Raw genomic sequence first — 15,000 nt, forward strand, 5'->3', positions numbered from 1 at the left:
GCCCACAGTTTATTGTTTAAAATGCAGATTAGTTACAAAAAAATCTTCTAACTACCTAAAAATCCAACAGGTTACAACATAATAGATTGCCTTAGGTTATTTAGAGGCATCAGTAAAACATACATAAAAATCATACTATAAAATAATTGCCAACAAGGAATTATTAACAGTCATTATAAGGTAATCAAATGCCACTGTTTTGGCAAATCACAGGAAGCCTAAGAATTTTTAAAACTTTACCGTTTGAGGTTTGGACGACTCTGGAGGCTGTTTACTTGGTGGAGCAGGGGGAGAGGATGCTGCAGGAACAATGGACTGGACTGGAGTGTTTACGTTGACTGATCCCATTGTATTAACTGTAAACCATGTATAACTTTTATCTTAAGTATCAACATGTTACTCTTACAATTGTTTTCTATCTCTGCAAAAATAATCCTGAACTGAAAAAAAATAATAAAGCATTAAAATATTTAAAACCAATATGAGGCAGAGCATAACAATCAGTATATAAGAACTGAAGGGAGAAGTCTCCAAAAATAGTTATTACTGATGCCCACCTCTCTGTTGCTTGGGCGTTACTTGTTGTTGTGGTGATTCAGCTGCAGGGGGCCAGCGTGCAGCCACTCCTCTGCCTGGCGTCGAGGTTCCTCCCTCACTCTCTTACTCTGAGAGAGCAAAAATAGTTTATTATACTGTCTATGCTGAAATAAAACACTGACCATCCACAGTACATGTTTCTTATACTTATACAGTGATGGGAGACATAACAGTCAGGATTTTTATTCCTGTTTCAAAAAAATATTGCATTTCTCAATAACAAAAATAACAAATGGCAAAATTAAGTTTTCAAATTGGTTTCACCCACATTAAACCTATGCCGCACATAGTCAGCCACTTGAACAAAAAATCTTAATAAAGGAACTTTATGATTTCTTTGCTGACTTTCTGTCTACAAGTTCAGTAGTCAAATAGATTTTTCACAGAAAGAAAGTCATAAAGGCTTTTAAAGCCCACTTTGGTCAGTTGTACATAGCAGACCATATCAGCATATGACTATTTTGTATGTACAAAACACAGAAGGAACTACTGATATGTCACTGATAATCACCATATGGGCTTGGTGCTTCTTAGCAAGATGTTACCCATTATGAAAAGATTAAAACAGAGTAAAATATAATTAAATTTTTTGTGTATAGATTTTCTCTAGAGTGAAAATCTTTAGATACATAACTATTTCTGTAATACTGGCACAATGAAAATTTCCCCTATGGGTAGATAGGCCATAGATAAGCTACATGTACAGTCATGTTCATGGTTTTTCACACACCTCTGGAGACACTGACATTGACTTGATACTTGATCATTGCTTACAAGAGTGTACATTTTTTTTCTTTCCTTTGCTTCTTCCTTTTTTTTTTCTTTTTTTCTTTACTTTCTTTTCATCAAAACACTATGCATTCATACATTGCACACAAATACAGACACTTTCTTAAAAAACATACTTTTTTACTTTTTCTTTATTCGCTATATAGATGCATTCTTCTACATCAAAGTTGGAATAACTTTCCAAATATCTATCCAACTGATGACCCACCTTGCAGGGTGTTCACTGGCTTGAATTCCTTTAACTTGCGAGGGGGAGGACGGTTTCTGTCTTGGGCTGATGGCTGGGAGTTGCTAGCACTGCTGCAGGACTCAAAGATTGCGCGTGTTGAGTCGTCCTGTGCCCAATGAAGATCTGCCATCCTTTTGGTTTAAAATAAGGATTATGGGACTTTCTTTGCATGTATCCCTTTATATACAATTTGGTCTATTCATCAAATCATACGAAATGACTGATGAAACTAATCTGGGAAACATTATCTCAAAACTTTAAAAAAGACTGACGGGCCTGACTCCAAGAGAACCCCCACCTTTTTCCGTTCCAATCGCATCATTTCTGCTCGTTTTGCTCGCTCATTTTCTTCACGCTGTTGGTTCTCTAGCTCTTGCTGCCACTTTGGGTCATCCTTCTGACACATCGTAGGGCAGCAGCTTCTTCTGCTTTGCGCTCTGACATTATGCGTGCATTTCTCTCCTTGGTTAACTGCTCTCTTTGCTTAGTATCATAATCTGTGAGAAGAATATCATACTTACCAACAATGAAAAGAAAAAATGATACGCAGAAATCAATTGCTTAATATCTTTATTCTAGATTTTTATTTTACATCCTGTGAAGCAGAATGTCACACAAACTGGATGTTGAGGAAACACTATTTTATAAAGTTCTACAGTAAAAATTTGTGTACTTCAATTCCTTTTCTTATTCCTATATAACAGAAGCTATCTGGCACCTACTGTAATATACTCACAATTACAAACATCATCACAAGTAAACAACTCTTCAAAAATTCATTCTATTAAGAGTAGCTATCTGAGCACAAAACACACATGAACACAGACCTCTCTCTGTCTTCTCTCGCTCTCAAGTTTCTTCAGCTCCTCCTCCTTTTTTTGCTGTTCTTCAGTTTTCCTCCTCCTCTCTTCCGCCTCCTGCTCTTCCCAAATTTGTTGCGCGACTTGGAGTCTATTTCCGCAAGTGGATTTGTGCGCTTGTAATTGGTTCCCTGAAATTCATTATTGTCTATCAATGCTAAGCTCTGAAACAATTAATCAAATAAAGGGAACAATTGGGTTACACACAGGACATCTTCCTTGAGGTTAATTGTTATCCTAACTGACAAATTAATTAAAAAAGGAAGTGATAAACACAAAAATGTGTGTATTCTAACTGGAAGGGAAAAAAAAAATATTTCACCTCTAAAACAGGTTGTAAGTAGCAAAGCAATAAAGGAAAAACTGTTAACAAAGGCAATGGTAAATTAGCAATTTTGTATTAAGGATCTCAGGGCTTTCCAACTCAAAAAAACAAAATCAAGAGGTGGGGATGGGAAATAAATAATGGAAAAGAAAAAAATGTAAATAGAACTGAAATAATATATATATTCAATGTACAGATAGCATTTTTAAATCATGTAATGAAAACGGATTTTAAAAGATTTCAGTGAGTAGTGATTAAGCGACTGAGTGGTGAAACAGATGAGTGTGATAAGCAGAGTGAGTGGGTGAGATGAGTGAGATCATGAGGTGGAGTGAGATATGAGTGAGATCATGAGTGAGGTGAGTGAGTCATGAGTGAAGATGCATGTGAGTGCATGTATGAGTGATTAGTGAGTGAGTGAGTGAGTGAGTGAGTGAGTGAGTGAGTGCGTGAGGAGTGAGAATTAAGCCAGCCAGCCAGCCAGTCAATCAGCGATGAGTGAGAGTGAGAGTGAGAGTGAGAGTGAGTGTGTGTAGTGTAAGTGTGGAGTGAGTATGAGTAGTGAGTGAGTGGTGAGTGTAAGGTGAGAGTGAGTATGAGTGTGAGTGTGAGTGTGAGTGAAATATAGTGTGATATGTGTATGTTATGTATATGTATATGTATATGTATATGTATATGTATGTGCATGTGTATATGTATTGTTGATGTGTTGTGTGTGTGATGTGGTGATGTGTGTGTAGTGTGATGTGTGTGTGTGTGTGTGTGTGTGTGTGTGTGTGTGTATCAGTCAGGTGAAGGTGAGTAAGTGAGGGTGAGGGTGAGGGTGAGGGTGAGGGTGAGGGTGAGGGTGAGGGTGAGGGCGAGGGGTGAGGGTGAGGGTGAGGGTTGAGGGTTGTGGGGTGAGGGGTGAGGGTGTCATGGAAAAGTCAAGAGGAACAACCTATACACAGGAAAGTTATTTCAACTGAAAGGTCAAGGAGAAGGAGAGAGAAAAAAAAAAAAAAAAAAAAAAAAAAAATCTCGGAATAAATAAAGAAAGCCGAAGTAGGAAAAACAAAACAAGGCTCTCGTCACCAACAACTCACCATATTAAGCTTCGGTTTAGGTTTAGGCTTTATAGAGGGAAAAGTTTTGGGGCCATCACCACAGGCTACAGCAGCACCTCTAAGGACCTGAGGCTTCGGCTATAACAGAGGTTGTTGTTTTTTTTGTCATATGTGCACAAGTATGAGGGGCATACAAAGGGAGGAGAGGAGGAGGAAGAAGGTATAAAAAGATAAATAAAGACAATGAGTTTGGAGTGAATGTGAAAGGGAAAACAGTGGCTTGAGAGTACATTGTTGGGAAGATGAAAAGGAGGAAGCAACAAGTGAGAGAGGAGGCTGAGAGAGAAGAAGGGGAGAATGCAGGTTGGGGGAAAAGGAGGTGCAGCAGGAGGGGAGGGGAAGGGGAAGGGGAAGAGGAAGGGAAGGGAAGGGGAGAGGGGAAGGGGAAGGGGAAGTGGAGGGGGAAGGGGAAGGGAAAAAGGGAAAGGGAAAAAAGGGAAAGAGAGGAAGGAGAAGGAGAAGGGGAAAAGGAAAAGGAAAAGGAAAAGGAAAAGGGAAAAGGAAAAGGAAAAGGAAAAGGAAAAAGGAAAAGGAAAAGGAAAAGGAAAAAGGCAGAGAGACAGAGGCAGAGAGATAAAAGAAGACAGAGAGAGAAAAGAAGACAGAGATAAAAGAAGACAGAGAGAGAAAAGAAGACAGAGAGAGGAAGAGGGAGAGTGAAAGAGAGAGAGTGAAAGAGAGAGAGCAAAAGACAGAGAGAGAAAGACAGAGAAAGAAAGACAGAGAGAGAAAGACAGAGAAAGACAAGAGAGAAAGACAGAGAGAGAAGGACAGAGAGGCAGAGAGACAGAGAGACAGAGGGGAAATACTTGACGATGCTGCAAAAACCAATTATCAAAAAGGTTCCCAGCGTATGCCGTAAACCTCAGTTTTACTAAAAATGCTGAAAGGACAGGAGAGGTTGGTTAGGGTCCCATAGCTACAGTTAGTCAATTCCATTTTACACAAATGCAACTCAGAAACATATCCCTTGCTATTTTGCTAGTCACCTGCAGCATCAATTTGAATGCATGTCATTCTGTTAACTCATGACTAAGAGTAAAATATCAGGTATTTGATATATATAAAAATAACATGGCCATTATGCAGCAGGAGACTTGGTATGTTACACCCACCCACAGACACCCACACAAGAAACTACTCACACTTACAGTTTCAAGGAAAACAAACCACACCACAGATGTGGCTAGATTTGATGCAGGTCTCTATAATTATGAGGATCAATTGACTATTAATGATCGCTGTTAGGATGACAAATTGTAAGTAACTCTCTTTTTTATTACTGGGAGGAAAAAAGACTTAAAAAGAATTTGGAGGTAGAAAAGCTAAAATAAAATCAAATAATCTACTTAGGAAAATAAACTGGCTCTTTCAAGCTGCCTTTTCTATGTTGAAAAAGGAAGTCTTTCAGTAAAAGGAGGAAAAGTAAGTTATTCTAAAAGAAAAAAAATGCAATTTCAGGGCCAAAATTGAGCAGAAATGCTCTTTTGGCAACTTCTATCTACACTGACACAGCAATCAAAATTGACAGTTAATAACATATGCATAATAAAGCTCAATTAAAAATAATAAAAATAATGTTGAGTAAAACAAATTTCCTTATGCAACAATCATTCAGTACAAGGCAAGAAGGAAAATTTACACTACAGCACATTCCAACAAAGTCTAGACATGCCGAGAAGCCTAACTTACCATGACACTGCACAGAGACAGAAAAGTTATTTGAAAAAGTCCTTAAACATGCGGCTCTAATCTTCTTTGGTGTTAGTGCTACGTCCTCATGCACATGCCAAGATCAGCTCTTCTATACAGAACACTACAATGTCAACATAGTAAAATAAATCCTATATACATTTTTGTGTTATATAAATCAAAATATCTACTAAAACTCGAATACAATCTTAATGTATAGCAAAAGGAATAGTTAAATTCAAGGGTGAAGGAAAGGGAGTCACTGTTTATATATCTGTATCCTACTCATAACACTCATATCCTACTCATAACCCATCTTCCATCCCAGACCTATTCACAGAATTTCTCCAAATCTATTTCATCTCTTAAAATATTACTACTTGTTATGCTCATATCTCAGAGAAACATTCTATGTCAACCTTCAATCTCTTTAATTTGGTTATCACCTTCATTCTCTTTCTATTCAGAATAACAAATGTATCTTTCCTATACATAACATATACACTAGAAGTGGAATGTGAATGTGAATAGAAATGAGTCATTCATTAGTAAGCAGAGAAGTGTTTCACATTTCTATAAAAACTGAAGTACCAGCTGTCTGTATGAAACACGGCCATGTCTTCCCATGATCACACACTCCTTTTTGGGTTCTCTTGCCCTTTCTAGTCACAAGTTTCCCCCCAACTTCCAACAAACCTATGCCATGACACTCTCTAAGGCTGGTAACCTCGATGTCTGAGCCAGATATCCAGTCCAAGGAGATAAAAAAAATAAGATTCCCCTTCCGACAGAGAAATAAAATTCAATATTAAGCTTTATTTGTTAAAAGTGGTTGAGTAGTTCTTTTTCTCTTCCCTCTCTTCTGCTAGCACTAATATCTACATCCCATTTATTACAAAAAAAAAAAAAAAATACAAGTTCATATTCTAATAAGTTTTTAAACTTACAAAAAAAAATGAATAAATATAATTATCAGTATGAATGCCTTTCCTTCACATTTTTCTAATGAATAGGAAGTAAATATTAGCATAATCATCAGGAGAAGGAAAAAAGAAAAAAAATGCTTATCCAATTTTAATAAAAACTGCATTCAAAATTTTATTTCTCTGTCTGCAGGAAATTCTTGGCATACGTTTGTTGATCATTGGTCGAACATATGACTAGGAATGGCAATCAGGATCTTCTCTGTGTAATTCCCTTTGCTGGGAGTCTAAACTTGGAGTGACAAAAAGTGTTCTTAATAATAGCAAATAATATTAGGAAAAGATGTCTACTAGCTCGGTCATTCCTCATAAAACTAAATGAAAGCACACTTGTATCATACATACATACATACATACATACATACATACATACTACTACATACATACATACATAAACATACATACATACATACATACATACATACGTACATACGTACATACTTACATACGTACATACGTACATACGTACATACGTACATACGTACATACGTGTGTGTGTGTGTGTGTGTGTGTGTGTGTGTGTGTGTGTGTGTGTGTGTGTGTGTGTGTGTGTGTGTATGTGTGTGTTGTGTGTGTGTTATGTGTGTTGTGTATGTCTGTGTGTAGTGTGTGTGTATGTGTTGTGTGTATACTGTTGTGTGTATCCGTTGTGTGTGTATACGTGGTGTGTATACGTGTGTGTGTGTATCGTGTGTGTGTATAGTGTGTGTGTGTGTATGTGTGTGTGTGTGTGTGTGTGTGTGTGTGTGGTGTGTGTGTGTGTGTATGTGTGTATGTGTATGTGTTGTGTATGTGTATGTGTATGTGTATGTGTATGTGTATGTTGTTGTTTATAGTTATTGTATATATATATATATATATATATATATATATATTATATATATATATATATATTATATATATTATATATTGTGTGTGTGTGTTTGTGTTATATATAGAGTGATATATATATTTATATATATATTATATATATCTATATATATATATATCTATATATATTATATATATATCATATATATATATAATATATAATATATACATATATCATATACAATAAATAATAAATATAATACATATAATATAATATATATATACTATATATTATTATAATGTATATCATATATATGTATAATATTATATAAAATAATATTTATAAATATAAATATATAAAATAAATATATATATCAATATATATGTATATATATTTTATGATTATATATATATATAATATATATATATATTATATATATACAACATATCAACACATACATAATACATCATAACAATAACAACACATACATACATCACACATAATCAAAACATATATATATATATACATATATATGAATATATACATATACATATATATATCACATATATAATATATACATATATTAATATATATATTATATATAAATATATTTATATATATGTATAATATATATATATATATATATATATGAATATATATATATATATATATCATATATATGTATATATAATACATATACATATATAATATACATATATACATATACACTATACATATACATAATATATAATATATATATATATATATATATATATAATATCTAATAATATATCATGTATATATACACTAATATATCAATATCATATTAACTATACATATATATATAATATATATTATATATATATAATATTATATTATTATAATATATATATATATTACATAAATACATATATACATACATACATCATATACATACATAACATACATACATACATACATACATCACATACATACAACAGACAAGACAGTACAGAAGACAGACAGACAGACACAGACAGACAGACAGACAGACAGACAGACAGGACAGACAGACAGACAGATATATGAAATATTAGTTGAGTATATATTTAAATAACTGTAAAATAATCACAATTCCCATTCATTCCTATACAGAAATGCTGAAAAACTTTTTTTTTACATAAAATTATGTAATCAAATACATGCATCCAGGTAACAAACTCTTCAAAATCTTGGAAAACAGAAATAATAATAATAACAGTAACAACGAAAATAATTCAGAAAATCATAGCTTCTAGATCAGACACTGTTAATCTACTTCTCATTAAAAGATAATAATAAATCAAACATTTTCTCTCCAAACAAAAAATCCAATAACAAGAACAGTTAATCATTGTTAAAAACAGAATAGATGAAAATGCAAGTAGGTTAAAAAGAATTAATGAATCTGCACTTTAAGAGATCCTACGTAAGTGACCACTCTGGGGTAAGTACGTTAAAATGCCCACACTGTTTACCACAGCCCCTGTTGCTTCACCCCGCTTGAAAGTGTCAACTAAGCCTTTCTGGAAAAAAGTGGTAAATAATGAGATGGCCTTTTGTTTGCTCTAAGTTTTGGCCTCTGACTGCTATGCTGAAGGCTCATCTTTGATTAAAAAGAAAAGTACTGTTCCTAACTTCCTTCTCTTTTTCTTTTGTGTATTGTGATTATTTGCTAGCCTAGCAATAACAAGTTCTCTCACTTCACCCCTATCATTCCCTTTAATAAATATGACTAATGTTTGTATAAATATTGCAGTCTGCAGACACTTGGGCTTAAAAGGAATTCTAAAGTCTTGAAATCAGTTTCCTCATAAAAGTCTCTTTACAAAAACATATCAAGAGTCATACACATTTTTGATATCTATGATAATTAGCAAAATTCTATGAATAAAAATATATTTCAGTATACAAACAATTTTCTTCTTAAAATCACAAAACATAATAAACCAGCTTACTTTTCAATAAACAAACAAACAAATATATATATACATATATATATATTCTTTTTAAATTCTATGTACATTTAACAATAATGTTTCTTTGGACTTTGAAGCAACACAAATGTACTCTAAAACAACACAAGAATTCACTAATCTAACACCCTACATTAAACAGCCTAATATCTATACAACACAAAGAAAACTATCCTCTTATCAGAAAGCAAGGAAAAGTTATCTTAACCTCATACATCAAGCTTACCACTGGAGTTGTTTTGTCATTCATCTCCGACCGATCGCTGAAGTTGTAGGTCGTAGCTGATGCTTTTAAGACCGCTGCCATCACAAACTCTGGCTCAACCTCCTCCTCCGTTCTTGCATTTACCGTCACATGAACTCCACGCAGTAGTTTGTGTACATCAGCTAAGTGTCTTGCGCATGTTCCTTTTCGTAACGTTGGCGCACCTTCACCTTGCTGTTGAAGTAAAATGAAAAATGAGAAAGAGGTGGTTGTGCTTAGTTCAAAATACTACTTAGAATATTCTCATTAATATCAACATGTAGAAGAGATCACCTAAAATTTGCTTTGCAAGATATAAAGTATAGTGATTGATAAATTGATTCTTGGTAATAAATTTCAACATCTGAGGAGAATAACCCAAAAGACTTCCCTAGATTTCTTTTTAAGAGAATGAAAATGAAATGGTTTATCATGATTCTTATCATTCTAACAAGCTGCAGTTGCCAAATTTAATATAAATATTTCCTATTCAATATCTTAGCCTTCTAAAATGCTGCAGTACCAAAGCATATGAAGCACTAAAGACAGTACCAGTTGAAAGTGATAGTTTGGTGGATATTGCTCATTTATATCAATTGTGTTAAATAGGTTGAGCTATATTTATATCACCAGTTCAGGGTGCTGCAGTTTGCTTTTGAGTATTATAATTATCAATCATTTCTACTCCCTTCATTTTTTTTACACTCAAATAATAATACTACATTGACCAAATTACAAGATAACATGAACTTTACCAAAAGTGCCACAGTTTTGGCTTCCAAATTAACAGGAATTTTATTGCTCTGGGAATGCATATGAACATTTTATAGCTATGGATTTTTTGGGGGGAACAAATATCAATTATCAAAATAAAGATAACAGAATAATTTAACAAAATAAATCAAATTCAACCTGAAAATAATATATTTAAAAAGCGCTGCCAGTATGGGTGGGGAAAATCATCATTATATTGATAATGAGAAGTCAAGACCACTAAAATCAATGTTATTTATTTATTTATTTTTTTATCTATCTATCTTATCTATCTACCTCTTCCTTTAAGTTTTTATTGTACAGCCATGTGCTTCACATGAAGGAAAGGTAATTATATAGTATTTGGTGTATCAATGCCAATTTTTAATATCAGGTTTTATTTGTTGGAAATTATTTCATTCCCTTAACGTACCTTTCTTTAATACTGAATAAATATTTTTATAAAATTTTGTGCCATTAATTTTGAAAATATCACATTATTATGGTAAAATACTGGCCTTCCTCTTTATTAGAGTCTTTGTTTCACTGAAATTGAGGCATAAATGGCTGAGGACACTGATTTCAAAGGTAAAGAAATCAAGTTTTGAGATATTTAACTTTTAAAGTTGTGAATAGTTTTCAAGACTGCTTTCCTGGTCTATAAGGTCAGTTTCTTTATATTATTAGATGCATTTTTCTACCTTTATCGTATCAGACAAGTAATTACAGTTTATCCTTATTGCAGACATACATGACATGCTAAATGTAAGAAAGCTATTTTTATTTAAGGTATTAGCTATGGGAGGGAGTCAAGCACCTCTGGGGAGCTCCAGCTGTATCCTCAAGCCTCATTTCCACATTTTTCCGCTTGCTTTCTACTTCTTTCCTCTTGTGTCTTTCAATAAAAGTTGCCTCTTCCTCCCAGAAAACTTAGGCCTTTTGGACTAGCCCCAGTGTGATCCTGATATGCTGGCAAGAAAACACCCTTGCTCTTCTAAGAGCTGAGGCTCATTGGTGTGTCTTCCTGGCTATCATGCGGCCAATTTCGAGTGTAGGTTGCCCAGAACCACTATATTTTCAAACATTTCATTGAAATATGTTGATTATACAACATCGAAAGTGTAAAATGAAAAAAAAATTAGAGTAGGGGTTATATTTCAGGTCATAACTCAGCAGATTACACATGATATAACTGAATTGAAAGCTTCCTCTTAACTGAGTGTTAGATATAACAATTAAATGACAAAAAAAAAGAAATGGAGGCTGCCAGATCAGAATTGCTATTTAATACTGAGAAGACAACATGCAATGGAATTTTAATCCATGCAATCCCAATTAATTAGTCACTCTAGATCACTGTCAAATTGATACTATAACAATACCACAACAAATTAAACTTCATGAAGGTGCCTGCAATAGTACACTAAAAAAAAATACCATCGAACAGAAAAAAATAATGCCCCATATTAATTAAGACGATCAAACCGTGGTTGTTATCGATTGTAACAGCACATCGCATACCATTATCTTGCTCTAATAAGTCTCCTTGCCAACCTTCCATTCCATCTTCTGTTGCAGAATAATTGCACGTTTCAAAATTTTAAATACCAGTTACAGTGGCACATGTTATCATAAATCCAGATTGTGAAGCTAGATCAATGCTGCAATCATTTTGTTAAGAAACTAAATAAAATGAATATCAATCTCATATGCAGAGACGATATTTAACCCTATCAAATAATAAAGTTGTCAGAAATACATATATTTTTGATGAAGATATAAGTGAAACCAGTGAAATACATCTCTTGCACTGCGATGATATTCATTCCCATTCATACCTTTTCCATATTTCTGAACATATGAAACATAATTTACTGCTTTAAAAAATAATACAACACAATAAAAATAATAAAACAACTTAAAGACAGAAACTAAATAAAGAAATACCAAATTTAAAAAAAAAATAAATAAATAAAAATATAATTGTAGAAGTCACCATAATGTTACCATTGATACTTCTACAAAACGACTATTTATCCTTATTCTAATGCAATTCACTTGGAATCAATACAATTCCATTATCAATAAACGAACATAATATATGCAGATTTAATTGCCAATTTACAACAAGTGCAAATAACTAAGTCATGTCAATTGCCTACTCCTGTGCCTATGCCACTAACACTCACAGTGATCTTTGTAATATCACTTACTGTTTAATCTATTTATAATATAAATAACATATCAAAATACTATAAATGAAGACAACAAAATAATAGCAATAGCCATAAACATGGAAATATTACATAAGTATTGTAAGAAAAATAAATTTAAGTAAGTATACAAGCCTAGCATTAATACTACTTGACAAAAACCTAAAAAAGAAACTAACTAATTTTAAATCCCTAACATATGCTCTCTGTAATATTAAATCTTCTTATCATTAGAATAAATAAATTCATGTACACATAAACACACATATAAATGAGAATTATAAAATTCAAATGTATCAAACAACTGTACAAAAAAAAGAGCATATTCCACTCTAATCATCATAGATTATAACATCCATCAAGTAGAATTTTAATATGAACATTTGTGGATAAAACCACATTTTACACATGACAAATAATATACATCTACTGAAATCATGAAGCATAAATAAGCCAATAAGTAATGCAAGTAACATTGTACATTCAAACTGAAAATACTTGAAAGATATTATATGCAAAATATTTTTAAAATAACAACAAGTAACACCAGTATTTCAAAACACTTACAACTTATAGAGCCATACTAAGAGCTATGTAATGAACTAAAGAAGGCTAATCTAACATAGATTTTAAAATATATCAACATAGCAATATTTTCATGACATCTCTTACATAATAGATTCTTATAATGTCCATATGCAGATTACAGGCAATATCATCAATCCACAATATCTATCTATTGGTGCTCCAAGTGACATCCATTTCTGGAATGATTAGCATATGATCCTTCATAGAGACATGTGATAAACATCCACTTTCTACTAGTAACATTTTATTATATAAATTAATCACTCTTAGTCTGAGATACACTTCTGTAACAATACATCCAACTCATTAAGCTAAAACATGATAGCACTTTTGTACTGACAATTCTACTTTTTGTGTTGTTATTGCCAAGTTTTGTGATGCTATTACCTAAACTTTTGTACCGTTATAATTTATAATCAAGTCTGAAAAAGAATATCATGACATGAAAATTTTCAACAAACAAAAGAAATTCCATATCCTTCAATACAATTTTTAAAATAATCGGATATCATGAACATAATAGATTAAACCATATGCCAATGTCTAAAATGAATTAGCAATATTTTAAAACAAATATATCAGACAAATAAAGAATGACAGAATACATATACATATACAATAATTAAGTTCATTTAGGTAAATGAGTCATAATAGAATATCAATAATATACCATAGTAAAATTCAGAAATAAAAGAATAACAATCTGCTAGACTAGAATGATACATACTCTGAATATGAAAATATATAAATGCTTAATAGAAATCTAGTAATTTACCAAGCACTTACAGAATATATATAAATATATTTAGCTCTCGGGACAACACTGCTTGCTTACAAACCCTTAATCTAATTTTACAGCAAAACATTGCCTTATTTACATAAAATACTAAATAATACTTACCTCGCCACACTTAACACACCTCACCAAACAGACCCCAAAAAGAGATACATATAAATACACAATATACCATACACATAAAAATACAAATATCTAAAAGAACTCCATAACAACCCATACGTGCGATCAATCATAACAACCCTGAACAACAAAACAAAACCAGATTCAGTCAAAATAAAAGACAAATATCATTCAATACACAAATAAACTTCATATTCATATTCATAAATACATAATATACATGTAAAATTTAAATACACCTTCACTACCCACCATACCCATCCCATACAATACATAACACATAAAAATCACAGTTGAAAAAAAATCAATAAAAACCTTAACTACAAATAACATGAAATATAAAACAAATATAACACAACAACAACAGACAACAACAACAACACAACACAACACATAAAACATACAATAACATAACAACAACAAACAATAACAAACATAAACAACATAAACAACAACATAAACACACACACAACCACACACACACACACACCACCCACACCACACCACACCACACCACCCACAACCACACCACACCACACCACACACACACACACTCAATATAAACATATAATATAAACTACAAAAATCCACAACAAATAAAATAATAAATAAAAATAATAATAAAAAAAAAAATAACAAAAACAAAAATAACAATACAATAACAAACAAAAAAAAAAAAAAAAAAAACAAAAAACAAAACAAAAAAACATAATAATAATAATAATATTATTATTTTTGTTATTTTTGTTATTAATATTAATATTAATAATATTATATTAATATTAATATTAATTAATATTATTATATTAATATATAAACATAATAACAATAACAATAACAATAACAATAATAAAATAAATAAAAAATATAAATAACAATATATAATATAAATAATAA

At 32.0% G+C, this 15,000-nt stretch overlaps 1 protein-coding gene across 1 annotated transcript in view; it reads right to left on the reverse strand.

Moving 5' to 3' along the window:
* The window catches only part of LOC119572450 (drebrin-like protein A), a 29,989-nt gene extending 18,754 nt beyond the window's left edge, over positions 1–11,235 (reverse strand). Inside the window, exons 1-5 of the mRNA XM_037919564.1 lie at positions 11,201–11,235; positions 10,902–10,929; positions 10,367–10,433; positions 10,154–10,212; positions 9,613–9,879 (exon numbers count right to left, since the gene is read on the reverse strand). Coding sequence (XP_037775492.1) covers positions 9,613–9,879; positions 10,154–10,212; positions 10,367–10,433; positions 10,902–10,929; positions 11,201–11,235 — 456 coding nt within the window. The remainder of the gene's footprint in view (positions 1–9,612; positions 9,880–10,153; positions 10,213–10,366; positions 10,434–10,901; positions 10,930–11,200) is intronic.
* Between the last annotated feature and the right edge of the window lie 3,765 nt (positions 11,236–15,000).

This window comes from Penaeus monodon, chromosome 4, assembly GCF_015228065.2.
Source record: "Penaeus monodon isolate SGIC_2016 chromosome 4, NSTDA_Pmon_1, whole genome shotgun sequence".
Taxonomy (NCBI): Eukaryota; Metazoa; Arthropoda; class Malacostraca; order Decapoda; family Penaeidae; genus Penaeus; species Penaeus monodon.